Genomic DNA, 27,819 nt, shown 5'->3' with positions numbered 1-27,819 from the left:
TCCCATCTAAGGCAAAACAAAAGACAAAGCTTGGCCTGAGGGTAGATCTCCACAGAAAGGTCCTTTCAGATCCATCAGCCTGTACTTTCGGCTTTTGGTTTATTATAAGCAACTTTAGGAAGGCTTGTGTTCAGACCAGGGCTCGTGATGGGGGTGACGCCAGGAAGGCACCCAGCTGCTGGCCGGCCCCTTGGGAGCGATGCACGCCTGCTCTGTGGTTACTTCCGAATCACCTGCCGGCCGAGTCTCAGCTGAGCATCCCCTCGTGTTACAGGCAGTCGGTGTCCTGTGGGTCCAGTGTGGCCGGGGAAGAGACATGCCTGGCCTGCCTGCTGCTCCTGAGATGTGGCAGTGCGTTTCTAAGTGCTACCTCCGTTTTTCCTTAAGTCTCACCTGAGCTTCTTAAACTGCTACTGCAGGTTGTTGGTCCCCAAGTTTAATACTGCAGACGAGAGAGAGAGGAGTTGAAATAAGGTGTGGGGATGAAAACTTAGAGGAGAGCTTGTATGTGTAATTTGTTCCTCATACAGTGTCCAAATAGTCAGTTTAGTACCAAATGATAGTCATAAAATGGTAAAACCTCACCATTCCCCACAAGTTTTTTATTATTTATTTCTCCCTCCCTCCCTCCTTCCCTCCCTCCCTCCCTCCTTCCCTCCCTCCCTCCCTCCTTCCCTCCCCCCTCCCTCCTTCCCTCCCCCCCTCCCTCCTTCCCTCCCCTTCCCCTTCCCCCTCCCCCTCCCCCTCCCCTCCCCTCCCCCTCCCCTCCCCTCCCCCTCCCCTCCCTCCCCCCTCCCCCTCCCCTCCCTCCCCCCTTCCCCTCCCCTCCCTCCCCCTCCCCCTCCCCTCCCTCCCCCCTCCCCCTCCCCTCCCTCCCCCCTCCCCCTCCCCTCCCTCCTCCCTCCTCCCTCCTCCCTCCTCCCTCCCTCCTCCCTCCCTCCTCCCTCCTTCCCTTCTTCCCTCCCTCCCCCCTCCTTCCCTCCCTCCCCCTCCTTCCCTCCCTCCCTCCTTCCCTTCCCCCTCCCTCCCTCCCTTCCCCCTCCCTCCTTCCTTCCTTCCCTCCTTCCTTCCTTCCCTCCTTCCTTCCTTCCTTCCTTCCATCCACGCCAGGTCTTAGTTGCAGCATGTGGAATCTAGTTCCTCACCAGGGATCGAACCCAGGCCCCCTGCATTGGGAGTGCAGAGTCTTAGCCACTGGACCACCAGGGAAGTCCCACCCCACAAGTTTTTTGAGTAGATTATTTACTGCCTCTCCCTCTCATTGTTCAAGCTGTGGGGAACCTTTGACACAAAAATATAAACAGATACGAGTTTTTTTTTCTTTTTTGGGTCTTGATGATCATTTTATTTTTGAACATACCTTAGTATATGATGTATTTTTCTAACCTGTTAAGTGTTTCAGATGCTAGATTATTTCCTTTTTTAAGACGGGCCCACCTAGAGACTAGATAACTTGAACTGCAGAAACGAGTATCTAAAGCCTGGTGCTTTAGATAAATTTTCTGAAGATAAAACCACGATTTCAGAGTTTAAAGTGTCAGATTCTATTTCAGAATTTCTACGATGAACCAGAAGTTTAAAAAAGAGATTTTTTTGAGCTGCCTTATCGACATTTCAAGTGCACGCAGGCTCTCTTCCCCTCCCCCCAGACCCCTTCAAACCCCCTTCCCTCCATCTCCTCCAAAAGGAAAAAATGAAAGCAACCATTGCATCTTGTTGGCAGTAGAACTTATTCAGTAATTTACTTTCCAGCCAACTGCAGCCATTGCCATTGCCTCTGGGCACTTGTTCAAAAATGCCGAAATGAAATAACAGATTGGCCAGACCACACACGACTCCCCAGTCACAGCCCTATTATCTCCTCGTCTGTCACCCCCATTAGGCAGCAGCCTGGGAGACGGGATGGTGGTCACGAGTACTTAGGCAGCTCGTTCACGTCCACAGCTCACGGCTCTCCGCCCGGCTTCCTGGTTCATCTTCCCGCGGGTGCATGAGTGGGGCCCGGACCTTCAGATCCCTAGAGCATCTTTAAGGGCTTCTGTCCCTGCTTCCCACCTGGGAGAGTCCTGAGAAAACCAAAACAAGACACAGGAACCAGCTTCCTCCGGTTGTCCGTTGTCGACCACCCACCGGTGAATGAATAGGGCACGGGCAGCGCTGTGTGGATTTCACTGACTATCCAGTCTCTCTCCACTTAAGTTATTTTTAGTTGTTCTATTAAGGTCAGAGTCGAGCCGAGCAGTTACTTCATTTCATATTGTGAGGCCTCTGCAGGCTTGGTCATCTCCTGCAAAGCAGATTTCTCTGGCAAGATGACTGGATAGGAGAGGAGGGTCTGTGTTTCCTTGAGAAAGACTCATTTTCTGATTGTGGCCTTCTGGTGAAATTCCTTTTTAAAATTATAGGCACAAGATGTTTGTGAAGGGTATGGGCTTGCTTTCTCCCTTGGTCAAGTGTTAAAATAGAGAAGTTTAGAACTCAAGGGAGGAGCGATCCAAAGGAAAATGCCTCTTCTCTTCCAGAGTAGTCTATCCTGGAGGCTGGACGTGGTTCCTTAGGGTGGTTGGCTTTTGTGGAGGGGGGGGTTCCCATCCCATTGAGCTTCACCTTTTATTCTGTCTTCGTCCCATCCATCCATTCAGTACACAGCCCCAGAATTACATCTGTCATTAGTGAGTGATTCTTGGAGGAGGTGCAGGGTTGGGGTTTTTCCCCCCAAATCCCCTTTTGCCCTACTGGATGGTGAACACGCAGCTGGAGTAGAGGAGAGCAGCAGGGTCCACTGGCCCTATTGAGGACCATGGATTCAGCCCTGCTCCCTACAGATTTCCGGCCACTAGTTGGTAAAACCTGGACGAGGGAGACAGTAGCCTTGGGCTGAGCAAACAGGAAGGAGGGGAGAACCCAGCTGAATGGTTTTTAAACAGATGGACTTTCCACTGAAAAAAGCAGGATTGGGCTTGGGTTAATCCATCCTGGAGAGGATTGTTCTCCGTGAAGGTTGAGCTGGGGCTGGGTGGGAGCAGGCCACCCCTCGCTCCTCCCAGGTAAGAGAACAGGGTGAAATGAAAACATCTAAATATGTTTGAGACAGCTTACATGACATTTGTAATTGTTGGTGTTTCTTCTTGCCAATTGAACCCTAACTGCCCTGTCCCGTCCTTTCCACACCAGCTCACACGCCAGACAACAGCTTCCTGGGGTTCGTGGTCGAGCAGCACCTGAACTCCAGCGATATCCACCACATTAACGAAATCAAGAGGCAGAACCAGTCCCTTGTGTACGGCAAAGTGGATAGCTTCTGGAAGGTGAGTCAGTCTGTGCGTGCCTCTCGCTCTGAAAAGAAGCTTGTTGCGTAATTTAACTTTGATCCAGGGAGTAATCAAGCCAAGTGCCCACGGCTTGACGGGGTCTGCTTAGAAGTAAAACAGAACATGCAGGGATTTGGGCTGATCGGCGTTTGGGGGTCTGATAAAGGCTGTATGTACCTGTTCATCTGTACAGTGGCTGCAGAGCGGTGGCCCTCACTCTTTGCATTTTGGAAGTGATGCATTCCGGCTCCTTTCCCATCCTCTGCTTGCTTCCAGAAGCCAGGGCCTCACAGGGGCTTGATACCTTTCTGGAGCAAAGCATTGCACAAGGAGACCCTTTGCCAAGTGACTCATTTCCTCTGCCCTCTGTGAAATGGTTTGTAAAGGGAGGCAGCTCCCTTTGCCTGGGGAGGGCAGTGGCCCTTGCATCCTCTTGGCTGTGGTCAGTGCTGTGGTCGGTACTCCGCTACGTGGGAAAGGGAGATGCCTGCCTGGGTTGGCCACAGGCAGTTTACATGGGGACATCTTGGTTGAAACAACATTCTTGGCCACAGGCTGAGCCAGGTTTTCCAAGAACACTGGACTGTTTGGAGGGCCCCTTGGTCCTCCTGGGTTATTTATTTCCAGGCCCCATCTGGGGAAGGTATGAGAGAAGAGGAACTGGATTGGGGCCTGACCTGTTGACATGGCATGCAAGTCTTTTTATAAGGAAAGTCCGCCTTAGTATGCAAATTTTGCAGTATTTTGGAGGACGTGTTTGTACAAGATGGAACAGTCTCCAGGACTTTGAAAACGTGCCTCTTCCTAAATATAAAAGTTAATCACTTTCTGGAATGCTCAGGAACTGTGCTCATGTTACCCTGTCTCCCTTACTTAGGAAGTTAGAAATCTGATCACTGAGAGAGCACACATGATGTGCAGGTGAAGGATTCCCTGTTCTTGGTTTTCTGACCCCGTGTTCAGAAAAGGGAAAACATTGCCACCCCCTTTGCAGTTCTAAAATGCTAACTATGTGGAAGGGACAACACATCAGCCTGTTTCCAGGGAAGCTGATTTATTTCCGGGGAAGCTGATTTATCTCCAGATAACTTTCTTTGCTATAAACAGCTAGAATCCTGTCTTAGTTCAGTACAGTGGTTCTCCACTGGGGACAGTTTTACCCCCCAGGGGACATCTGGCAATGTCTAGGGACAATGTTGGTTGTCATGATCGAGGGCAGGGACCCTGGCATCTACTGGGTAGAGGTCAGGCATGCTGCTAAACATCTGCTGCACAGGCCAGCCCCACAGCAGAGAATTATCTGGCCCAAAATATCAGTAGTGCCAAGCCTGAGAAACTAGGGCTGGTTAATAAGATTTATTTCCCAATGTATTATTCCACATTTTCTCCTCTCAAGTAGAATAAAATCAGTTGAGATTATAAATGGTTATTTAAGATGTTCCCATGAATTTATATATCTTTGCTTCCTTTGTGTCAGAATCAGCCCTGTGTGAACAGAGCATTTTTCAGCTGACATTCAGGTGAACTTGGGTTGAAAAGGGCACATTGGATGTTCTCATTCTCAGCTCCGTTGTAAAGAGAATGGATCATGGCGCTGGTTTTAGGAAGACTTGGGCTCTTAAAAAAAAAAAACATTGTAACTCCCTTCTCTCTCCTGTACCTGTTCAAAAAAACTAGTTTGCATGTCCACGTGGACTTGACCTTGAAATTATACACTTCTGTTTTGGACCCAAGTGCAGCTTCTTCCTAGGTGCTTCTGGCAGCTTTTTCAGTTTCCCTAGAAAAATAAAACACTAAATTGGTTCTGAAGGCGTTTTGGACAAAGTAATGCTGCCAGTAAAAGGATGATTTTCTAGATGCCAGTCAGAATCCCAAAAGTAGTAACCGTGTTGGCCCAAGTGGTTTAGGGTTGGAAATCCCTCCAAAACCCCACAGGTGACCTGACCTTCCCCATGCTGTGCATCACTCAAGTATTACCAAAGACTGAGTAAGTGGTGAGTCTACATTAGAATTTGTTTGAATACCAAAAATCTGGGGTGTTGTTTCCATTTTAATACATTATTATTACCCAGCATTCTTTGATGCGAAAGACCCCAAAAGATGAAAAATCCTGTGAAGTTTTCACATGAATTCAGGACATCATCTCAGACTTTTGAACACAGCACAGTATATGAGAGTTTAGTTTCTTTCTTCAAAACTTCCCCATCCCGTAGTACCTAGTGCATAGAAATCAGTCACGTTCAACGCTGGCTTTAGCTAGCAGGAAGGTTGGTGTATTTTTTTCCAATCTTTTGCCCCATTCTCTCCTCCCACCCCACCAGACATCCTTGGGAAGGGGAACAAGACTGTCAGTCCTGGGAGGTTTGGGATTGCAGCGGGGACACGTGGGCTGGCACAGCTTTGGACCAGATGATTTGGGCCGTCCTCCCTCACCCTCAGGTTCTAGGACTCCCTGAAATTCTGAAGACAGCTGCTATGCTATCACTCCTACTCCACTTCCTCCCCACCTGCCGAGGCACGTGATTGGGGAATGCCACCCCATGACCCTTCCACCTTTCGCTGATTGGCCCAGGGGGTTGTCCTCTGACCCAAGGCAGAAGGACATTGGTGGTTGGCTACCGTGATTCTGGCTCAGAAAGCCAAGCTAGATCGATGGGATTCTTCACTTGACATTGGAAAGTAGGAGGGCAGTGAGCCGTGGGTGCAGAAGTCAAAAGGATGTGTCCAGAGGTGCGATGAGACCCAAAAGCCTTCCAGGAGTCCAGTGATGAGGAAGCAGGACTGATTTGGAAAGGAGAGAGGGTGTTGTTGAGAGGATGATGCAGCAGAACCACAGGGAGGAGAGGTACCACCGTGAGAAATGTGGGGTGCTTTGCAGGGGCCGGGTAGGAAGGCAGACAGACAGAAACCACCCACGCAGCCTGGAGAGAAAGAAAGAGTAGTTGGGACCCTAGCCTTCCAAGTGCCTATCAAGAAATACAGTCTGTTAAATATACAGGCTAAGGAGGCGTGGGCTAACTCTTCAGCTCCCCCCACTGGCCCCCAGTTCATGGCTGAGGTACCCTGTGGTCTTGTCCTCATGTTATAATACATAGTGGAGAGGTGGCTGGGAGAGATGGGACCTCGCTGTCTGATTCCAGAACCCAAAGATGCCTGCTTAGGAAGCATCATTACCCAAGACCCTTAGCATCAAATGGGACGGCATACAGCCTGATTCCAAGTACAAATCTCTTTCTTAGCCCGATAGCCCACAGTTCTAGGTTCTCCCTGTCTACCCTGCTGCAGTCTGGTCATTGGCATCAGCTAACACATGTGTCTAGAAGGAGAGAAGTCTGTCCAGTGTGGCCAAATTCAAAGTCCTTCAACATCCTGTTACCTTAAGTCATCAGGGAGTGAAAAATTAGGCAATTTTGTAAAAATAAGGGATTTTGAAAATTGTAGAAATTAGAAGTAATTGAAATCTTGCATAACTGTATTCTTTATTTCCATGTTTCTTTAAAAAAAAGTATCCTGAGCACAACTGACTCTTCTGTTGATGGTGGGTCAGCATTTTACATATTTATGATCCCACCATGATGTTCTTATTACTTCTTCATACACACCTGCTGCTAAAGTAACTGTTCTGAAGGCCTTGCTTTGAGCCCCTCCAGGGAATAAGCATAGCTGCTGAACCACAAGCTGGAGTTCCAAGGTTAGCCTGCAATTCACCAGTGTGAGAGGTAATTAACCACTTTGAGCCTTAGATGCCTGACCTGGGAAATGGGAGCAGTAACAAGTACCAGGTAGAGCGGGGCTTCTCAGCCTTCATAGTGCATAGGAGTCACCTGGGATCTTGTTAGAAGCTGCTAACTCTGATTTAGACCTTCTGGGGCGGGGCCGAGATCCCGCATTTCTTGAAAACACCCAGGTGAGGCACAGGTGATGCTGATCGAAGCACAAGGCCTTGGGATGTTTGGGCTTGTGGAGAGTGCTTGGCCCTGAGTAGCTGGCCTATCAGTGAGTAAATCATCCCTTTTTCCTCTTTACTTTGGCCTTCCTGCTCCTCCTGTGAGGCTGCCAGCTGTGATGTTACTTTTTACTCCTATAGTGCCTGATTCCAGGCACCCCCCAAGTCTCACTTCCCACTAAGCACATTTCTGTACATTTGCAAACATTGCTACTGCTAGTCTCTGGTGCCTGGCCCCTTCAAGGGGGGCAGACCTGTGGTGAGTAGTAGGCCCGGTGTCTTCCTGGTCATCTGCCATCCTGGTGTGTACAGTTGGTGCCTACTGGGCAGTAGCGTGTAGTGGTCAGGAACACAGACGTGGGTTCAAATCCTGCCTCTGCCACCTCTGCCTGATCTTGGGCAAGTTGCTTAACTTCACTTGGCCTCATTTTTCCTGGGGAAGATGGCAATAGGGTTTCTGTAGTGATTAAATGCAATAATATGTGTAAAGTGCTTAGAAAATGGCCTGGCACAGAGTGAGTCTAAATAAATGTTTGCTGCTATTATTAATATCATTATTGGGGTCAGATTGGAAACATAGTGAGAATTGATGGGGATGTGAGATTGGGGGGTGCAGGATAGAGCCTGTGGGGAACTGGCAAATACAAGCCTGCGCCCAGATATTCAGATTCCAATTTTGAAACTCTGGCCCCTGAGTGAAATCTGCCTTTGTAAATAAAGTTTTATTGGGACATAGCCACACCTGTCCATCGCCTATGGCTGCTTTTGCACTAAAGTGGCAGAGTTGTATAGTTGTGATAGACACTGTAGGACCAGCAAAGCTTAAAATGTTTATTATCTGGCTCTCTATAGAAGTTTGCTGACCCCTGAATTACACCGTGTCCCACGAAAACCAAGTCTCTCTGGGAGGACACATTTGGCCAACAGTCCCGGTTGGATCTCATCAGGGGTCTTTTTAGCTTGTTTTGGGGGTTCTTGGTTATGTTCTGTATAATTCAGGCCGATGGATAAGCAATCCATGGAAAATGAAGTGTGATTTTACTAAAATCTCTGTTACTATAAAGACAGAGGCCCCAGCCCTGGGCCTGGCACCTCTTAGTAGTAGGCAATCAACAAAGGCTACTGCTTATTCGACAACTAACGCGTTGATAATAAAAGAGAGCCTTATTAGTGCGGTGTTTACGCGTCTCTGGGCCTTTCACAGCCATCATTTAGGGAGGTGCATGATGATTCCTTCCAAGGAAGCAAGGGCAGCTGTTACCTCCTTCACCATGCTGCTTTCTAGAGGAGAAACCGACTCAAGGAGATGGAGGGACTTGGCCGAGGTTCTGCAGCCCATGGCATGACAAATCCAGAACGAGGATCAAGGTTCTGGCCCCCACCCCTCTTGGAAAGTTGCCTCCCTGCTGCCACTTGCTGGAGGGGCTGTCTACACCCCTCACGCCCACCCCCATCGGGGAGTCCATGCTTAGAGCAGGATTCAGAAGCCAGGAAGCAAGGTCTGCATGTGTGACTTAGGTGCACAGCAGGAACCCTGGACAAATACTGGTGCAACAGGTAAAACATTGCTCCCGAGTGCTCACCACACAGATGAGGAGCTCAGCAACAGCCTCGCAGCCAGTTCTGCAGAGTAAATACACCTGATTTGAGCACTTCCAAGTGTTCCTGACTCCAGACCCCAGGGTCCTGGCTTGCCCCAGTCCTAGCCTGTCCTGGCAGCAACCGAAGTCAGCTAGTCTCACCTGAATTTAGAAAATTTCTTTTTACCTAGATGACAAAGACTGTGTGTTTGTTTTTTAATTTACTTTTTTTATTAAGTATTGTTGATTTACAATGTTGTGTTAGTTTCTACTGTACAGCAAAGTGATTCAGTTATACATATACATACATTCTTTTCCATAATCTTTTCCATTATGGTTCATCACAGGATATTGAATATAGATCCCAGTTCCCTGTGCTATACAGTAGGACCTTGTTGTTTATCCATTCGATATATAGTAGTTTGTATCCGCTCTTCCCAAACTCCCAATCCATCCCTCCCCCACCCTTCTTCCCCCTTGGCAACCACAAGTCTTTTTTTTTTTTTTTTAAATTTTATCGAAGTATAGTTGACTTATACAAGTCTGTTCTTTATGAAAGATTGTGGTTTTAAAGCTTCCCCTAAAATGACACGTAGTCCCATACCCACAGTCCCCAGAACAGGGAAAAGGATGATTTATTTTTACTTGTAATATAGTTTTATTATGACATTTCAATTATTAAACAATGAAATTTCCAAACAGATATCCCACGGAACTACCTTTTTTTTTTTTTCAATAAAAATGTTACACTACTACGGTTGCTTCTCACATTCAATGTTTACCCTGTATTCAAGTTTCTGATAAATCAACTGTAAGTTGAAATTCTGTTTCTGAGACATTTCCTGGCGTACTAGGCAGTGGATTAGATAGAAAAGAGATGATATTGCATTTAGTCTTTAATAATGTTTTAAGCATCTCGATATAATTAACAACCATTCAAAACGTAAGTGCAAATGCACAAATGGAGAACAAGTTTCTAAGCCTATAATGCATCTTATAGGATATAAATCCATACAACTGCAAACAGCTATGTAATACAACCTTTCCCTTCTCTCATCTTAACTTCCTGCCCCCCGCCCCCGTTTAAGTTTGTTTGTTTATTTATTTATTTTTGGCTGCACTGGGTCTTCATTGCTGCACGTGGGCTTTCTCTAGTTGCAGCGAGCGGGGGCTCTTCTTCGTTGCGGTGCACAGGCTTCTCACTGCGGTGGCTTCTCTTGTTGCGGAGCACGGGCTCCAGGCGCGCAGGCTCAGTAATTGTAGCTCACGGGTTCCAGACGCGCAGGCTCAGTAGTTGTGGCGCACAGGCTTAGTTGCTCCGCGGCATGTGGGATCTTCCCGGACCAGCGCTCAAACCCGTGTCCCCTGCATTGGCAGGCGGATTCTTAACCACTGCACCACCAGGGAAGCCCCTTCCTACTCCTTTTAATCCATTTTCCACACAGCAGCAGCCCACGTGATCTTTTTAAAAATGTAAATGGGATTGTGTTCCTCCTTTTCTCAAACCCCTCCGATGGCTTCATTGTAAGCTTCGAGTACGTTGCGTTCCAGGTGAGATCCGGTCGGTCGGTGGGTAGAGCAGGCTCTCTGCAAGTAGGCCACATGTGCTCTGCACCCACTGCTCTCCCTCTGCTCCCCAGGCGCTGGCTACGCAAGGCCTCGGGTACCACTCCCCCACCCCGGGGGCTCAGCCTCTGCAGGCTGTTCCCTGCCCAGGCACCCTGCAGCCCTCGCCTCCTAGGGCCCCCTTGTCCCACGTGTGTGCCCTCAACCAAACGTCGCCTCTCCCCATCTGTATCACAACATCCTCTTCCTTCCTTTTATGTAATTTTAATCATTTTGTGATCATATTTATCTTTTTCTGTCAGTCTCTTCTTAATTGCTAAGAAATTAAGCGATTTGAAGACAGGAATCATTATGATTTTGTTCTACCCAGCGTGGTGCCTGGCACATGGTTGGCATGCGGTAACTAGTGGATGGATGAATCTCCTTTTGATTTCTTTGAACGCTGATTTATATGTGGAGTTTAGGGTGCGACTTGGAATGCGCTTTGCTTTGGGCGTTGCCCTGTGCTCTTGTCTGAGGGACGCTGGAAGGAGGGATTTGAAGGAAAAGGAGTGGAGCTCTGCCTGTGTCGAGAGGTTTTCAAAACCCCTGGTGAAATGAGGAGTGAGAGGACCTGGGAAGAGGCTGGGACCCGGCTCTGGGCCGGCTCTGCCGTCATCTTTGGGATTTGGTGCAGCACCTCCGTCCTCATTTTCCTCCCTTGTATGAATGAAGAAGGTATTGGTAAAAAGGAGTGAATTATTGATACACCCAACAACATGGCGAACCTCAAAATAATTACACTGAATGGAAGAACCAAACATAAAAAAGCGTCTCTACTGTATGGGTCTGTGTATACGAAACTCTAGAAAATGCAGACTAATCCATGGTGTCGGAAAGCAGATGGGTGGTTGCCTAGAGAGGGTTGAGGGAGAGGGGTGGGTATATCTGCCATCTTGATGGTGGTGATGGGTTCACATTATATCCATATGTCAACACTTATAAAATTGTACACTTTAAACGTGTGCAGTTTTTTCCTTGGAGGGCAAAGATTTGAACAGATGACCATGTGGGGGGAGGAAACAGGCTTTTGAATATGTTATTCTGTACAAGGTGCCTCAGAAACCAAGCATCTGGGAGAGAAAACGTTCATTGTTATGATGTTGCCAGAAGCCATTATATTGCCTTTAGAAAGCACATGTGGCCGTGGATGCAAGTTTAAAAAATGTGCAGTTTATTATATGCCAATTATACTTCAGTAAGGCTGTTAAAAATTAAATTAAATCAAAGTTGGCAAACAGTGGCCTGTGGGCCTATGGCCTGCAAGCTAAATATGGTTTTTACATTTTGAAAGTTATAAAAAATACAGTAAGTAAATAAGAACAAAGGAATATGTGACAGATACCTTATGTGTTCCCACAAAGTCTACAATATTTACTCTGAGTCCATTTACAGAAAAAGTTTGCTAAGCCCTGGATGAGATCAATAATTATTCACCTGTGTTCGCTGGGGCCCTGGGGACCAGCTCCTGTGGGAAATAGAGGGGCGGCTGCACGATATGGTCCCCACTTACCACAGCAGCTCTGGTTTATCTGTGGCATAGATTTGGATTTCCAGTCAAATTTCACTGGGAGAAAGGGTTCAACTGCTTTAAACAACCAAAAATAAATCTTGAAAGTCTCTAGACTAGGTGACCTCTGAGTCTGAGATAGAATCCCATACTGAAAACTGTGTCATTATCTAGCTCACTGATTTCGTTGATTTGGGCTTAAATTAATGCAAAATTGGAAATGGGAGTTGTTTGGAGAAATGCCGTTTTATTTCGTAATAGGGTTTAACTGCTCTTAGTATATTGTTTTAATGAATCGCCGAAGACCTTTTTCATTAAAGGACGTACTGAAATCCTTGAAAAGAACACATTTTTGTAAGAGGTTAAACCTTGTCATCCTGTTCTTTAAGGTACTTGGCCAGACTTTTCTTCCCAGATGAGGTAGAGATAAACCAGATACATTTAAACCTACCTTCAGTCAAATTGGCCTGTACGTTTTGAAATAACGAAATTGGGCTCCGTCTTGGTGAGATTTTTCTGGAAAATGTATTGGGATCGCAGCTTGCGGTTTTGGTTGCAACCAGAAGAGCATTCAGAAGCATCCCTGTATCTCCCCCAGTTTATTCCCCTTGGGGTCGGGGAGTCAATCAGAAAAGACCTCATCACCATCCCTGCGAGACCACACTTGCCTGGAGGCAGGACCTCCATGTCCCCGTGCAGATGTGCCCCTCCAGGGCGGCTGCTGGCCGAGCCTCAGTCCCTTGTGCATGCCGTCCTGCCTGGCTTAGCGCCTGGCCCACAATAAAGGGCAGTCACTCTGCAGAGCCTTTTCCCACGTTCAAGTACAAGCTTGGGGGTGGGGTGGGGGGAGGAGAAGGAAGAGAAACCAAATGCAAAGAGAACGTCAGGCGTGAATCAGTGGGTTTTAAGATTTTAAGGGCTGCAGTCCAAGAGACTTAAGGACTTTTCGAAAATAGCATGGGCCACGTGCTGACCGTAGCTAACCCGGTGTGGCATCTGATGTGAGCTCGTCGGTGTGTGAGGAGTGAACTTGTGTACTCGAAGCTCAGAGAGCCTTGGGTGGCCTTTTCCCCATGTCGTCGTCCTAGCGGTCTGCCCCCTGTTTCGGCCAGCTCTCCGCTGTCATCTTAAACCCACCAAGGTTTTCTTGTCGATGGTCAGAGAGAGTACATCCTCCTTGTCATCCTTCCATTTAAGCCCAGAGACACGGATTGGAGACAGTCTGGAGCAATTGGAGGAACCCTGGGTGGGAAAGCAGATGCCCAGATTCTAATTTCAGCTGCACCGCTCGCTGGCTCCTTGTCCTTGGAATTCATTTGCCCTCCGGGTCTCACTTTCCTCATCTGCAAAATGAGGTAGAGGCCTGGATATCCTTTGGTTTTGTTCCCCAGAGTTCCGTGATTCTGTAATCCGAACTCCTTGTTGGCCTCCTCTAATTCTTTCAGGAGCAAAGGCACAGGGAAGATCACCTCCAGGACAAGTTTATGGGCCGTCAGAAATAGAGCAGCGGGATAATTGGGCCAGGCCAGGCACAGAATCCATAAAACCGACTGCCTGGGGGAAAGGACGGGGTTGCTGGGACACAGCATTCGTGTGTGTAAAAGAGATTTCAGGAAGTCCTTGACGGTAAGCTTATGTGAGTCAACAGTGTGGGGAGCTGCCAAGAGTGGATAACAGACCTTCAGTGGTAAAGAATGAAGGACTGGTGTTCCCATCCATTTGAGAGCACCTAGTGGGCTCCAGGGTGTGGCAGTCACTCTGATGGGGGTTCCATCCTGGTTCTGCCCTGACCAGCTGTGTGATTGCAGGCAAGTGCCTTAGGTTCCCTGCGCCTCTCTTCTCTCATCTGTAAAATGGGTGGTAATAATAGCACCCCTCTTTAGCGTTCTTAGGAAGATCGCATGAGTTAATAAATAACAAAGCTCTTAACACAGTGCCTGGTATTCATTAGTATCTGTTAGTTTTTGCTGTTATTATTATCAGCTAGCCAAATTAGAGCCTTTTGATTGGAAGGAGTACCACGTGGGGTGACTCGGAGCATGCTTTAGGAAGACTGCTTGAAGAGACTGGCGTGTCTGGCCTGGAAACAACAAGCCTGATTGAGGCTGCAGGTGGGCGGGTGAGAACTCCAAAGGGGCGGCAAACAGATGAGGAATCAGACTGGTCCTGGATGACCCAAAAAAGGACAGTAAACGGGCTCCTCGCTGCTCATGAACTTGCCGAGCTTTCAAGGAAGATCAGGCGAAGCATAACAACCGTCAGTGCCGTCCAGAGATGAGGCAGGCCTCCTGGGAAGCCATTAACCCCCCCGCTGCTGTTGGCTGCAGGAACGTTGGCAGGGCTTTGGAGAGGTGTCCCTGGTACCAGGGGACGTCGGGCTGCCTGAAGTGTGCTGAGAGATGATGTGTTCATTGAAGGCGGGTGGAAAAGGGCAGGAGGGTGGGAGACAGGAGAAGGCACTCCAAGGAGAAAAAGCCCCCGTGGACATTTTTTTTTTTCCAGTTTATCTATTTATTTATTTATGTTTGGCTGTGTTGGGTCTTCGTTTCTGTGCGAGGGCTTTCTCTAGTTGTGGCGAGCGGGGGCCACTCTTCATCGCGGTGCGCGGGCCTCTCACTATCGCGGCCTCTCTTGTTGCGGAGCACAGGCTCCAGACGCGCAGGCTCAGTAGTTGTGGCTCAGGGGCCTAGTTGCTCCACGGCATGTGGGATCTTCCCAGACCAGGGCTCGAACCCGTGTCCCCTGCATTGGCAGGCAGATTCTCAACCACTGCGCCACCAGGGGAAGCCCCAGGACATTTTTTTTTTTTTTTTTTTTTTACTGAAGTATAGTTGATTTACTATGTTTTAGTTTCAGGTGTACAATAAAGTGATTCAGTTTTTTTATATATATATATATATATATATATATATATATATATATATATATATATACACACACACAGACATACGTATATATATGTTTCTGAAAAAGAATATATTCTTTTTCAGATTCTTTTGCCATGTAGGTTACCCCATGAACATTTTTGTGTAGCCATCACAACATTTTTTTTTTTTTTTTTTTTTTCCTGGCCGCACCGCGCACCATGCGGGATTTTAGTTCCCTGACCAGGGATTGAACCCGTGCCCCCTGCAGTGGAAGCGTGGAGCCCTAACCACTGGACCGTCAGGGAACGCCCAGCACAACACTTTTTAAATTGGGAAATTTTCCATTTGGGAAGGTTCATCTGAAAAGCCAGAATCCCCAGTTTCTCTTGAAAATGTGGGTGGTGTGGCCCGCTGGACTCTTAGCTCCTCACATGCCAAAGAGTGGCAGAGCTGAGTAGCGGCTGCCTCCACGTATGGGTTCGGGGATGTTCCAGGGGCGATAGCCCTTCTGGGTCCATCTCGAACCTCCGTGACCTGCTTGGCCCCCAGAGGTATTTCAGATTGTGACCTTGCCCTGGGGAGGCTAGGAATAAGCCACCCTTTCTGTCTCCTGCTTTCAGGGAGTAGGTTTCCTCTGAAGAGGGTGAAGTGACAGAAAAAAACGTTGAATGGAAGAATGAATTCCATGTTTCATCCGGGCCACGTCATCCTTTGAATGGCCTGTGTGGAGGTCTGCCAAGTTGTGAGGCATAAGGGGAGTTTGAGGGGAAGATGAAGGCCATTTGCAGCCTGTGCTTCCAGCAGGAAGCCCAGGTCCTTGAAATCTGTATGTTGAGGCTTTGAGCTTTTCTTCTGGTCAGAGCCCAGCCCTGATGACATACTGCCAGAGCTACCTCTGCCAAGTGGTCTTGTAGTTGAAACGGAGTTTCAACCTTTGGGTTGGCACTTGGGGCAGCTGGGAAGAATGCATGACCATCGACTGTGTATCTGGGACTCGGAGCCAGTCGGCTTACTGCTCACGTATAATGTGATAAAAGTCTTCAGGCTCCTTCCCACCCGGGAGGGAAAACCTCTCCTTTCACCCCAACTGCTAGAGCCTCTCAGGGCTACCGTCGAAGCAGCAGCTCTGTTGTAGGTCCATATGCAAGGACTTGGCCTGGTCCTCTAGGGTAGCAGTGATTTATGGGGGTGTTTTTGCTAAAATGATTTCCAGCCTCTGTTCCAAGGAAACGCAGGAAAGCTTAAGTCAGTGCTTAGAATCTAGGTCAGTGTTAACCAAACCTGCCTGATCATAAGTTCCACCTGGGAATTTGTTAAACGTCCTGATGTAAGGGGCCCTCCTCAGAATCAGAACCTCCAGGGAAAGGACCTGGGAATGCTATGTTGCTCCAGGTGATTCTTTTAAATAGGCGAGTTTGGGAAACACTGTACTGGGTAGTCAAAATTTTCCTAGATCAGTAAAACCTTAATCGCTTCCTTTCCACGCGTGGTGGACGGCTGCCATGTAGCTAAGCACCGCCTCGTGCTGTAGAAGATGTGTGTGCCCTTGTTTTACCAGGCAGTATCCTGTGCTCCTAGCCCCAGGCCCATCCCCCAGGGACCCACCCTCTTATTTCCATGGTCATAGCAAGTTGCCTAAATTAATCCGTGCAAGGGTGCCGTCACCTGGTACCAGTTCCAGTTTGAAGTCTCTCAAGAATGCTTGCCTTCTAATCCAGTAATTCAAATAAGAATTTGTAGGAGTTTGAGAAGTTACAAAGCACTTCCACATAACCTCAGTTTTACAGGCGTCAGTTTCACAGGTGATAAAGCCTCGGAAACGTTTAGAAAAAAACCAATCCACCTTAAGGTATGGATGATAGTTCTTTTGATGCCATTCCTTTTACTGCAATGTGTATACCTTGAGAGGTCATGAATGGTCCAAAAGTGTGAACGATGAATGGTGGAATTTCAGGCCTTGTCGCAGGTGGTTAGGGCGCTGTTTGAGGGCCCTAGGGGTGGAGAGTAGTTTTCTTGGTGCCCCTCCGGAGAACCACCATCCAGTTGCCTACTCTTGTCGGTGACTGGCAGCTCCCACAGAGGCATAAACAGTTGAGTGTAAATTACCACAGCTGGGAGAAGAAAACATATCAAAGTCTTGTGGGTGAAAAGAGGCCCCTCATGCCCAATAGAGGGTCCCCTCCAAAACCCAGGACCGGCTGGGGTATCAGGAGGCTGAGGCAGCCAGCGATCATCCTGAGGATCAGGTGCTTCTGGAAGGTTCCGAGTCACTGCCTGCCTGCTCTCATAACTCTGGGATGAATTCCTTTGTAGCTCTTAGTAAACACAGCTGTTGTGGTTGTAATTTGCCTCGAGGCTTTTTACTATTACTCCAACCCTAATAGTTTGGCAACCGGTATGGGAACAATGGTGCTTAGGGATGGGTGAAGAAGTTGCTGTCTGAGAGCAGAGAAGAGAGCGTCGGCTGGCTGTGGGCAGAAGCCACTGAGCGATGCCAAGCGTGTGGAAGCCGTGCTCCACGGAGAAGCAGGGTGGCCAGCAGGCCTCAGGTACCCATGTGCTTGCTGAGCAGCATGGGGCGCGGCCAGAGGACCGTGCAGAGGGGAGTTACAAAAGTGCTGGGAGGCTGTTCCTTTCAAGCGAAGAAGGGGTTAAGATCATTCTCGAAAGGAGAGAGGGACATAATGCCTGTGAATTTATAACAGTCTGAAAGGCGTGCCATTCTGAATGTGAGGCACAGATTTGTAAGAACAACTGAGATATCGTATTGATATAATGTTTCCCTCAAATAGAACATTATTTAAGGACAGCTTCTAGGAATATGGTTTCAGATGAGACTTCTAGGCATCGTTCGAGTTCTTCCAAAAGCGCAGTCACAGCTAGACGGCACACATCTGTGCTCGGCCACGCCAGGCTGAAGCTGTTTGGGCCAGGAGGACGTAGCTACCCTGTTAAACGCAGAGATCCTGAGAGCAGAGGCTGAGCGGGGCGGTGGTCCCACACACCTGCTTGCAGCATCTCAGCCCAGCTGAAGATGTGCAGTCCCAGGAGACTTGAGAGCCGTGGAGAGATTGACCAGGACGTCACCACCGTCCCCCCTCAAGGAAAGCTTCCTGGGGGGAGGAGAACTTGGATGTCTGTTTGGTTGAGGAGTACAGGTCCCTGAGGCTACCTGCCTTTGTCCTGTGAGAATGAAGTTCATTCCCCATCAGCCTTGCCAGAGACAGGCTCAGACACAGCGAAAAGAGAATGCCTTTACATGGGGTCCCTGTGGTCCGTATATCATCCCTTGTTTAGAAACTCAGCAAAGAAAGCAAACTCATGGCAGTAGAAGGAAGTAGAAGTGTGGATTTCTGGCTGTTGCTTGGAGAAAAATGCCAGCTAGATGTATTGTTTTAAAACGAAAAAAAAAAAAAAAACGAGGTTAGAAGCAACTCAGATTATAAATCTGAGTATGGTAGTCAGATAAGTGATCGAGTGTGTTGGGCTGGTGGCAGGAAGTTTGACCTCTTGCTGGTGCTGTTTACACTGCCACGGGGACCAGGTGTACGAGGTGCCTCTGTGAGTTGGCACCCAGGTGGCTTCCCAGTCCAGCTGGAATCCTCGAGGAATAATTTTTGGTAGGAGCTGAAACTGTGGACTTTACCCTGTATAACCTTCTACATCAGCACAAAGCCATGTCATTGAGACTTTGAAACAGGCCCTGCAAGGACAGAGCTGGTGGAAGGGTTTTATAGCAGAAATACAGATTGGGAGCATCATTTACAATGTACAGTGTTTCTGGAAGCAGAATTCATCATTTTATTACAGGAAGAGGTATTATGACCATTGAGAAACTGATAAACCAATTGAGAAGGTTTTTTTTTAATGTAGTTATATGTGTGCTTCTCAAATCATATTTAGCATCTATATACAATTTCATACTTAAATAAAAATCATATAAGTAGCATATGCTCATAAAATCTGGCTGTGCAGCCCTCAGTACTGAATGAGTCCATCTGTACTCAAGATAACTCGGGACTCCCTCCCCCCCCCCCCCCCCGCTCAAGAATCCTGATCCAGCCTCGGGGACAGCAGAGCTCCAGGGAACGCTGGAATTATCCCTTGTCGATTGGAATTTTTATAGCTGGCTGGCCTTTGTGTCTCCCTTCCCTGATTCTATTTAACTAGCTTGAGCTCCTTGGGGAGGTGTTGACGATAATGGCGAATATTTGAGCACTTCCTATGTTCCAGGCATGATCCTCACAACAGTTCTATCAAGTCAATACTATTATTAACCCCATTTTCGAGTGAGCAGCTGAGGCAGAGATTAAGGTCCCGCACGAACGTAGTAGGTGGCTGAGTCAAGATTTGAATTGAAGTATTGAATACTGCAGCCCCTGCACTGACCGCCTCCCAAGAAGTGGACTCTCCGTAACTTCTTCCTCTTTCTCCTGCCCATTCCCTCAAATCCCAGGAGCCTGACTATATCCACGATGGCATCGATAGATCTCAAGGAAAAGTTCTGTAGGATTCTGTGTGGAGACTTAAAATCCCATATGTAGAACTAGTGGAACTGAATGGGTGAAACCATTTGCCTCTGTCCCAAATCTAAAGGTGAAACCTGTCCATTTTCATTATATGTAAAACAATTGTTCTAGAACCAGTCATTAGAAACCTACTTGCATATCAGGACTTACGAAGACATGTCTGCTCTTGGGGAGCTTGGAGAGACAGAAATACTGACCCGGACAAGTGAAAAGTGAGGGAAATTTTAAAACGAAGTTTAGGGACTTCCCTGGTGGTGGAGTGGTTAAGAATCCGCCTGCCAATGCAGGGGACATGAGTTCGAGCCCTGGTCTGGGAGGATCCCACATGCCACAGAGCAACTAAGCCTGTGCGCCACAACTACTGAGCCTGCGCTCTAGAGCCCGTGAGCCACAACTACTGAGCCCACATGCCACAACTACTGAGCCCATGCGCCTAGAGCCCATGCTCTGCAACAAGAGAAGCCACCACAATGAGAAGCCCGTGCACCGCGACAAAGAGTAGCCCCCGCTCGCCCCAACTAGAGAAAGCCCGCGCACAGCAACGAAGACCCAATGCAGCCAAAAATAAGTAAATAATAAATTTATTTTTTTTTTTAAAGTTTAAAACTAGTTGGAAGAGTACTCCCATGAGCCCAAATGGCTTTTGAAGATGTCGGGACTTTGAGGATGAGGATGGCCTCTGTGAGGCATGAGTGATGGTCCATGTGTGGGCTGGGGGACTCCATCTGATTTCCTTAATGGAGTCACAGCTCACAGCTCAAGTGAAGGAGGGAGGGCCCTGGGTGGTAGTGGTGGGAGAGAAGGGGCCTAGGAAGCCAACAGCGCTGGCTTTCACCCAGTATCTTCGTCCTCTGTCCAGAGTGCTGGGGAGTTTCGTGCCTGCAGAGTGGGAGTCGGCAGGGGGCTCCCCCGTAGGGTCCTGCAGCTTGTCCTCAACACAACCCCAGAGGTCATGACCATGCCCATTACAGGGAATGAAGTAGAACAGTGTACAGCCCTGTTGACCCAAACCAATTGGTGACCGTTCCAGGTCCTGGAGGCCTGCCAGGGTTTGGCTGGGCCTCCAGATGGTGCCACTGAACTTGCAGTGAGTAATGTCAGACAGGCAGGACCTCTCCACCAGCTTTATAAGGCAGTACCATTGCCTGCATTTACCAGGAGGAAACTGGGTCTGGGAGACATGGAATTTGAACCCCTGCCAAAGAGAGGATACATCCAGTTCAAAGACTGACTTTCTTTTCCTTCCTCCCTCCCTCCTTCCCTCCCTCCCTCCCCCCTTCCCTCCCTTCTTCCCTCCCTCCCTCCCTCTCTCTCTTTCTTTCTTCCCTCCTTCCCTTGTTCCCTCTCTGTCTCCCTCCCCTCTTCCCCCTCCACCCTTTTCTTCCTTTGCCCCTTTTCTCGCCTTCCCCTTCTCACCTTTTCTCCTCCCCTCTTTTTTTTCTCTCTTTCTTTCCCTCCCTTTCCTCTTTATATATTTTAAAATATTTAGATCATTTGCTAGAATTGATATAGAGTGTTTGCTGGAGTTAATAATAGAGAATTTGTCTTAAATCAGACAGTGTCTTTTTATTTTCTTAACTCAGGGATGATGTTTACATGGAATAAATTGGCAGTTGGACAATTACACCAGTGGCGTTTGGTAACAACTTGAAGGAGAAGCCGAGGTGTAGCCACTTTCGTGGACAAATCCCTCACCGTTTAGACCACATAGTTAATTCCTCTTCAGTGACCCCTCAGCACAGCACATCTCCTGGTCTGATGGAGCCGTAGGAAGGAGAAAACTCTTCCTTATCCTTACCCAGTGGGTTATTGGGTGCTGCTGGAACAAGCAGGCCTCTTCCCATCCTTCAGCTGAAGCCAGGGCCCAAAATACTAGATTAACTTTGCTTACTTATATTTTGTGAGCATGTGCTGACTTGCAGGATCGTAATCCAAGGATAATGCCCCCCAAAATGGAACTCAGTTTGCAACCATTGGTAGGGTGGGTCTTCCTACCAACACCATCTGAGGTGATGTGAGTTCAGTGCACCCAGACCCCTGCTCTGCCACTAACCATCTCGGTGCTCTGACCAAATCGCTTCACTTGCTAAACCATGTTCTTATCCTTCAGATGGGCTCACAGCATCTGTTTTGGCTACTTGATGGGGTTAACAGGAGAATCAAACAATATATAGTTGAGAAAATACCTTTTAAACTATCACATGCTAACTGTTGCTTCAGACCCATTAGAAGTTCATTCAGCTGGAATGAGCAGAGTACCTCACCAGCAGTGGGTAAGACAAGAGTTTACTTTTCATCTGGGGGTCAACAGCCCAGGGCAGGGGCAATTCTCCACTTTAGGGTCACTAAAGACCCAGGCTACTTCTGTCTTTCTGCTCGACCCCCGTAGCACGCTGGCTTTTGGTCACAGAAACTCCTGCAGCTGCACGCATCCTATCTGTGGTCAAAGCAGAGAGGAGGATGATGGGGCTGGAACCAGCCACATCTGTTCCTTTATCAGAAACAGAAGCATCCCTGCTCGTTTTCCCCTGATGTGTCTCGTTATCTGACTGCAGTCACATGGCCATCCTTGGGCACAAGGGTGGCAGGGAAGGTGGAGGAATGGACGGTCGTGATCGGCTTTTCAGTCAGGATTCAAATATCCTCAAGGGTACTGGGATTCCTGTAACAAGGTAGAAGGGAAGGGAAGTGGATTTTGTGTCTGTGGCACGTTCACTTACCCCTTTCTCTTTATCAAAGTCAGATGACACTTTGGAGGTAGAACACATCGTCGGCAATATTGAGGAAGACAAAGTAAAAAATCTGTGTGCTCCGGGGCCCTTCCTCCCCTACCTGATGTGACTTGGTCATTCTGAGGGCTCCCACCGTCGAAACTGATCAAATTTTTCTTTATTCGGTCCTCTCTTCCCCACCTGTTTTCTACGCATGTTTTCTAGAGAGAATTGTTGCCAGCTGCTCTTTTACAGAGAACGGGCTGATGCTCGTACTGGCCTGATCAGCAGATGTGTCCAAGCAGGTACCACGGGCTTCATTCCAGCACAGTCCTCGACAAAACCCGTGTGGCATCTACGGCACCCAGCACACGCCTAGGTGCTTTTTCTAGCCCTCCACTCCCAACCGCACTTAGGCCTCTAGACACAGGAAGTTCCCTGGCCTTAGCAGGAAGGTAAGCCAATATGCCAGATACCTGCTTACTGATGCTCAGGTACAAATTCACCCTTTCTAATTGCTCTGTGACAGTGGATCTGGACCCTGGCAGTATTTCTCCTGTGAAACTGGCACTAGAGCATTATCACTACAGGGTGCATTAAAGACCTCGCAGGAGGGAAAGGATGTGGCATCTGGTTCTCTAGTGGCTTGTGCAGCACCCAGGTCCTAGAGCGGGACAGGGGGAGCTGGGGACCATGTGGCCGGGGCAGAGTGTGTGAGCTGGGGGAAGCAGAGCCTGTGGCAAGGTTCTCATCTTCTAAAATCAGTCTCTGTCTCTCTCTTATTTACCCTTACCAAAGTCAGATTGAACAGGCCGTTCGGCCATAGACATGTCTATAGAACCCTAGAGGCAGGACCCAGCAATGACAAGCATGGGCTTCAGACACAGACCAAGATTCGTTTCCAGGCCCTGCCACTTACTCACTGTGAGTTCTTTCACGTGACACTGAACTCATCTAAGCCTCGGTGTTCCCAACTATAAAATGGAGAGAGTAATATACAACAGACACGGTTATCTGGATTCCTTGAGATCAGCTTTTTTTTTTTTTTAAACATCTCTATTGGAGTATAATTGCTTTACAATGATGTGTTAGTTTCTGCTATATAACAAAGTGAATCGGCTGTACATATATATACATCCCCATATCTCCTCCCTCTTGCGTCTCCCTCCCACCCTCCCTATCCCACCCCTCTAGGTGGTCACACAGCACCTAGCTGATCTCCCTGTGCTATGCGGCTGCTTCCCACTAGATATCATTTGGTAGTATATATAAGTCCATGCCACTCTCTCACTTCATCCTAGCTTACCCTCCCCCCTCCCCGTGTCCTCAAGTCCATCCTCTACGTCTGTGTCTTTATTCCTGTCCTGACCCTAGGTTCTTCGGAACCATTTTTGTTTCTTTTTTTTTTTTTAGATTCCATATATATGCGTTAGCATACGGTATTTGTTTTTCTCTTTCTGACTTACTTCACTCTGTATGACAGACTCTAGGTCCATCCACCTCACTGCAAATAACTCAATTTCGTTTCTTTTTATGGCTGAGTAATATTCCATTGTATATATGTGCCACATCTTCTTTATCCATTCATCTGTCGATGGACACTTAGGTTGCTTCCATGTCCTGGCTATTGTAAATAGTGCTGCAATGAACATTGTGGTACATGACTCTTTTTGAATTATGGTTTTCTCAGGGTACATGCCCAGCAGTGGGATTGCTGGGTCATATGGTAGTTCTATTTTTAGTTTTTTAAGGGACCTCCATACTGTTCTCCATAGTGGCTGTATCAGTTTACATTCCCACCAACAGTGCAAGAGGGCTCCCTTTTCTCCACACCCTCTCCAGCATTTATTGTTTGTAGATTTTTTGATGATGGCCATTCTGACCGGTGTGAGGTGATACCTCATTGTAGTTTTGATTTGCATTTCTCTAATGATTAGTGATGTTGAGCATCCTTTCATGTGTTTGTTGGCAATCTGTATATCTTCTCTGGAGAAATGTCTGTTTAGATCTGCCCATTTTTGGATTGGGTTGTTTATTTTTTTGTTATTGAGCTGCATGAGCTGCTTGTAAATTTTGGAGATTAATCCTTTGTCAGTTGCTTCATTTGCAAATATCTTCTCTCATTCTGAGGGTTGTCTTTTCGTCTTGTTTACGGTTTCCTTTGCTGGGCAAAAGCTTTTACGTTTCATTAGGTCCCATTTGTTTATTTGTGTTTTTATTTTCATTTCTCTAGGAGGTGGGTCAAAAAGGATCTTGCTGAGATTTATGTCACAGAGTGTTCTGCCTATGTTTTCCTCTAAGAGTTTGATAGTGTCCGGCCTTACATTTAGGTCTTTAATCCATTTTGAGTTTATTTTTGTGTATAGTGTTAGGGAGTGAGATCATTTTTAGACATGAAAACATTTAGTGGAGTGCCTGGCATCTACTAGTCCCTCCGTCAGTGGTTGGGGCACTCAGGCTCTCTGTAGGTGACTGGACTGGGTGATTCCTGAGTCCTTTCCACTCTGAATCCACACTCTCGTGTGGGCCCCCCTGGCTTCAAGCCTCTTGCCTTACCTCCTCTGCGTCTCTGCCTTTCTCTCCCTTCCTCTCTCTGGTCTCTGTTCTTTCCTCTCTCCCCTGCTCATCCATCCTTTTCTCACGCTTCTCTTGATTCTTTCTCCCTATTTTTAGGTTGTTGCTGTGTGATGAATTAACAAGGGCTTGATGAAACAGTTTAGAAATATTTGCTCAGGGCCTTGCAGAAATGCCTATGCGTTTGTTCTGAATATTTTATTTTATGATGACTTGCTAGCGTTACTTGTCTCCAGGGCCAAGTGTTCCCTCTCTAGTTCTGTTCTTTCAGGAATAAGATAAGAAAGAAGCATTATTCTGGCCATGACCTGAAAGACAGATGAGTCACAGCTCAGGAATAGACACAGAGGTCTCAGTCTAAGCGGTTTCTCGTCCTTGGGAGGAAACATCTGTAACTTTTGAGGGCTCCCCTCCTCCAGCTGGATATAGAGGTCAAAGAATTACATTTCACGTAGGCAAACCAGCAGACGGGGGCAGCCTGCCAGCACCTGGAAACCCAGAGAAAGTGGTTCTGTGGGCGAGTGCTGCCTCTGATGGGATTGGGACTTGTTTTACCAACAAGCAGCTGTGGGCTGGGTGGCAGGCTGCCTGAGGACAGACACCTGTGGTCTTGTTCACATTTGAAACTCTTGAATTCTTCTTGAATCATGGGGAGTTTGAATTCATGTCTTTGGCCTGATTATAAGACTTTCTAAAATGATTGTGATTCCAGGTGCCCAGCCAGGCTCAGGCCACAGGGGGAACAAAATAATCTTTTAAGAAATGAGATGTGAACATATGGATGAGATGGGCCAGGGGAACGTGCTGTTGATTCCAGACCCTCTCAACAGCAACTCCAGCATTTTGCAGTGAAAGGGAAAAGGGGGAAATGAAAGTGCTTTGCATCTTGCAGTTGCAAGGGATTAGCCATGGGCTCTGGACTTGATCTTAACTCCATCACTTGCTCTGTGGCCCTGGGCATCTTTAAACCTCCATAAACCCAGCTTTGCCATCTGTAAAACAAGAATGACACCAACAGTGCCTGGGTCGTAGGGCTGCAGAGATGAGATCAGGAAGGTCAGGGAATGGTTCATTTAGTGTCTGCCACATGGTAAGTTTCAAGGAAGTTTTGCGGGCAGCTTCCTTTCCTCTAAGTCAAGGAAGGTGTCATTTAGACCCGGAGATTTTTTAGCACTAAGAAAGGGATTACGAGATCATTTTCTGGTCCATCCTCTCCCATATCTGTTCTTTACACAGCAAGTTTTTAAAACTTCATCTGCTAAACAGGGATCATAATACTCATCTCACAGGACTGTGGAAAGGAGTAAACTAGAAATACGCATTAGCGTAGCTGGCACATAGTAATTGCTTAGTAAATGGTAACCATTATTATCTTATGACATCACGCCAATACTCAGCATTTATGGTTGTACTTAAGTTAGCCTTTTAAGGAAAAACAGTTTTCTCTATCTGGGCTCAGCTTTAGGCCACTAAAATGTAGGTACCCCCTCCCTGGCCTTGCTTGTGCTTCAGGGAGTCTATTTAAGAAAGGGGAGGGCAGACCCCTCCCCACTCCCTCACCGCCAGCGCTGTAGCTGTCAATAAGCCACCTGTCTTCTCCAAGCTTCAGTTTCCTCATCTACCTGGCAGGCATGCTGTCAAAATCTGACGAGAGCAGAGTATAAATGTCGGTGCCTTGCCAGAGTGGAAGCCATCATTTTTGTGATTATGTCTTAATTCCATATTGCTTTCACCGCCACGCATATGGTTAGATGTTGCCATATTTAGCTGCTTTGTGTTTGCCCCACTGCAGCCAAGTGGGTTATATTCAATTTCTAACTTTCCAGAAGGCAAGAACCTTGTTTCATTCATTCATTCATTCATTCAGAATAGATGTGTCCTGTATGCCAGACAGTATTTTGAGGTCTGGTACCGCAAAAGTAAATAGGTCGTAAGCTTGCCTTCATGGGACTTATAGTCTAGTAAGGAAGAAGGCGGTGATAAACCACTAAGCAAATACATCGTATAGTAGTACGGTGAAACTTTCTATGAGCAATGATAAAATAAGGTAAGGAAACTGAGAAAGATGGGCAGAGTACTCTTTTTTTACGTACACCTGCCCCCTCCCCCAAATTCCCCTAAAGTCCTTACAACTAGAAGAGCCTGTGTCATGTTTTGTGGAAATGAGTTTTGAATTCTTCTTGAATCATGGGGAGTTTGAATTCATGTCTTTGGCCTGATTATAAGACTTTCTAAAATGATTGTGATTCCAGGTACCCAGGTAAGTGTCTGGAAAGAGTGATTGGCTTCAGAAATGCAAACGTTTTTTGAAAATCCTGCCCAGGCTCTCAAATGCATATCTTAGTCTTAGCTTCTTCAAACCTTGCAATCAACTCTTGGGAACTTGGCCTTTAGAGCTTTGTTCTGTCCATCATTGCAATTTGCTGTTCTTTAGAAGTTGATTTTTAGCTGCGTGCATTCCCTCGGCCCTGCTTAAGTATGAACATAGGTCTTTTATGGTAAAAACACATTAGAAATGTATATTTTAATGAAAACCATTATTTGCCTAATAAACGCTGGTGGTATGAAATAAGTTTAGGTTCTGGGGAGTTTAGAAGCGTCTTTATGAGCTGGCCCCATCAGTAATGGCAGCCCTGGAGTGTGGCGATGTTTCTCAGCCCCCAGTGCCGCTCTTTGAGTTACCTAGACAGCTGTCAAAAATCCCAGTGCCCAGACCAGTTAGATCAGAACCTCTGTCTGCCTGATAAAAGCTCCGCAGGTGATAACAGTGTGCGGCCAACGTTGACCACCACGACTGTGTCTCATGGGAAGGCTGAGGCTGCCAGCCAAGCCTCTTTAAAGGGTGGTTTTCAAATGTAGCAGGAACTGGGCAAAAGCAGGTACCACCCCTAGAGATCTGGCTGCAGGAAGGCTCTGCAGGGCGTGAGGATTACAGATATTCTAGGTGAGTTTGATATAGATAGTAGGGGAACCAAACTTAGATAGAGCTTTTCAGCCTCTGCCTCCCAGATGATTCTAAGGTATTCCAGAGACTTGAGGATATACTGGAAAATTGAGAGTAGAACAAAAGTTCTCTTGACCGGCCCCCACTTCTCAAAGGCCTGAGTAACCTACATCTGCCATTTCCTTGTCAAAGGTGCTGAGGCCAACAGCCCTTGGAATTTGAGGCACCCACCATTTAAATTG

The 27,819-nt window shown here is 47.5% G+C and overlaps 1 protein-coding gene across 7 annotated transcripts in view; it reads left to right on the top strand.

Annotated features, from left to right (window-relative positions):
* MGAT5 (alpha-1,6-mannosylglycoprotein 6-beta-N-acetylglucosaminyltransferase) overlaps positions 1 to 27,819 on the top strand; it is a 363,475-nt gene that overhangs the window by 259,106 nt on the left and 76,550 nt on the right. For all 7 annotated transcript variants that reach the window (XM_059927612.1, XM_059927613.1, XM_059927614.1 and 4 more), the window contains one exon: positions 3,175 to 3,308. In XM_059927612.1, the coding sequence (XP_059783595.1) occupies positions 3,175 to 3,308 (134 nt within the window). The remainder of the gene's footprint in view (positions 1 to 3,174; positions 3,309 to 27,819) is intronic.

The sequence above is a fragment of the Balaenoptera ricei genome, chromosome 7 (assembly GCF_028023285.1).
Source record: "Balaenoptera ricei isolate mBalRic1 chromosome 7, mBalRic1.hap2, whole genome shotgun sequence".
In the NCBI taxonomy this organism is placed as follows: domain Eukaryota; kingdom Metazoa; phylum Chordata; class Mammalia; order Artiodactyla; family Balaenopteridae; genus Balaenoptera; species Balaenoptera ricei.
Note: the sequence above shows the minus strand (reverse complement) of the source record. Positions and strands in the feature narration are given on the sequence as shown.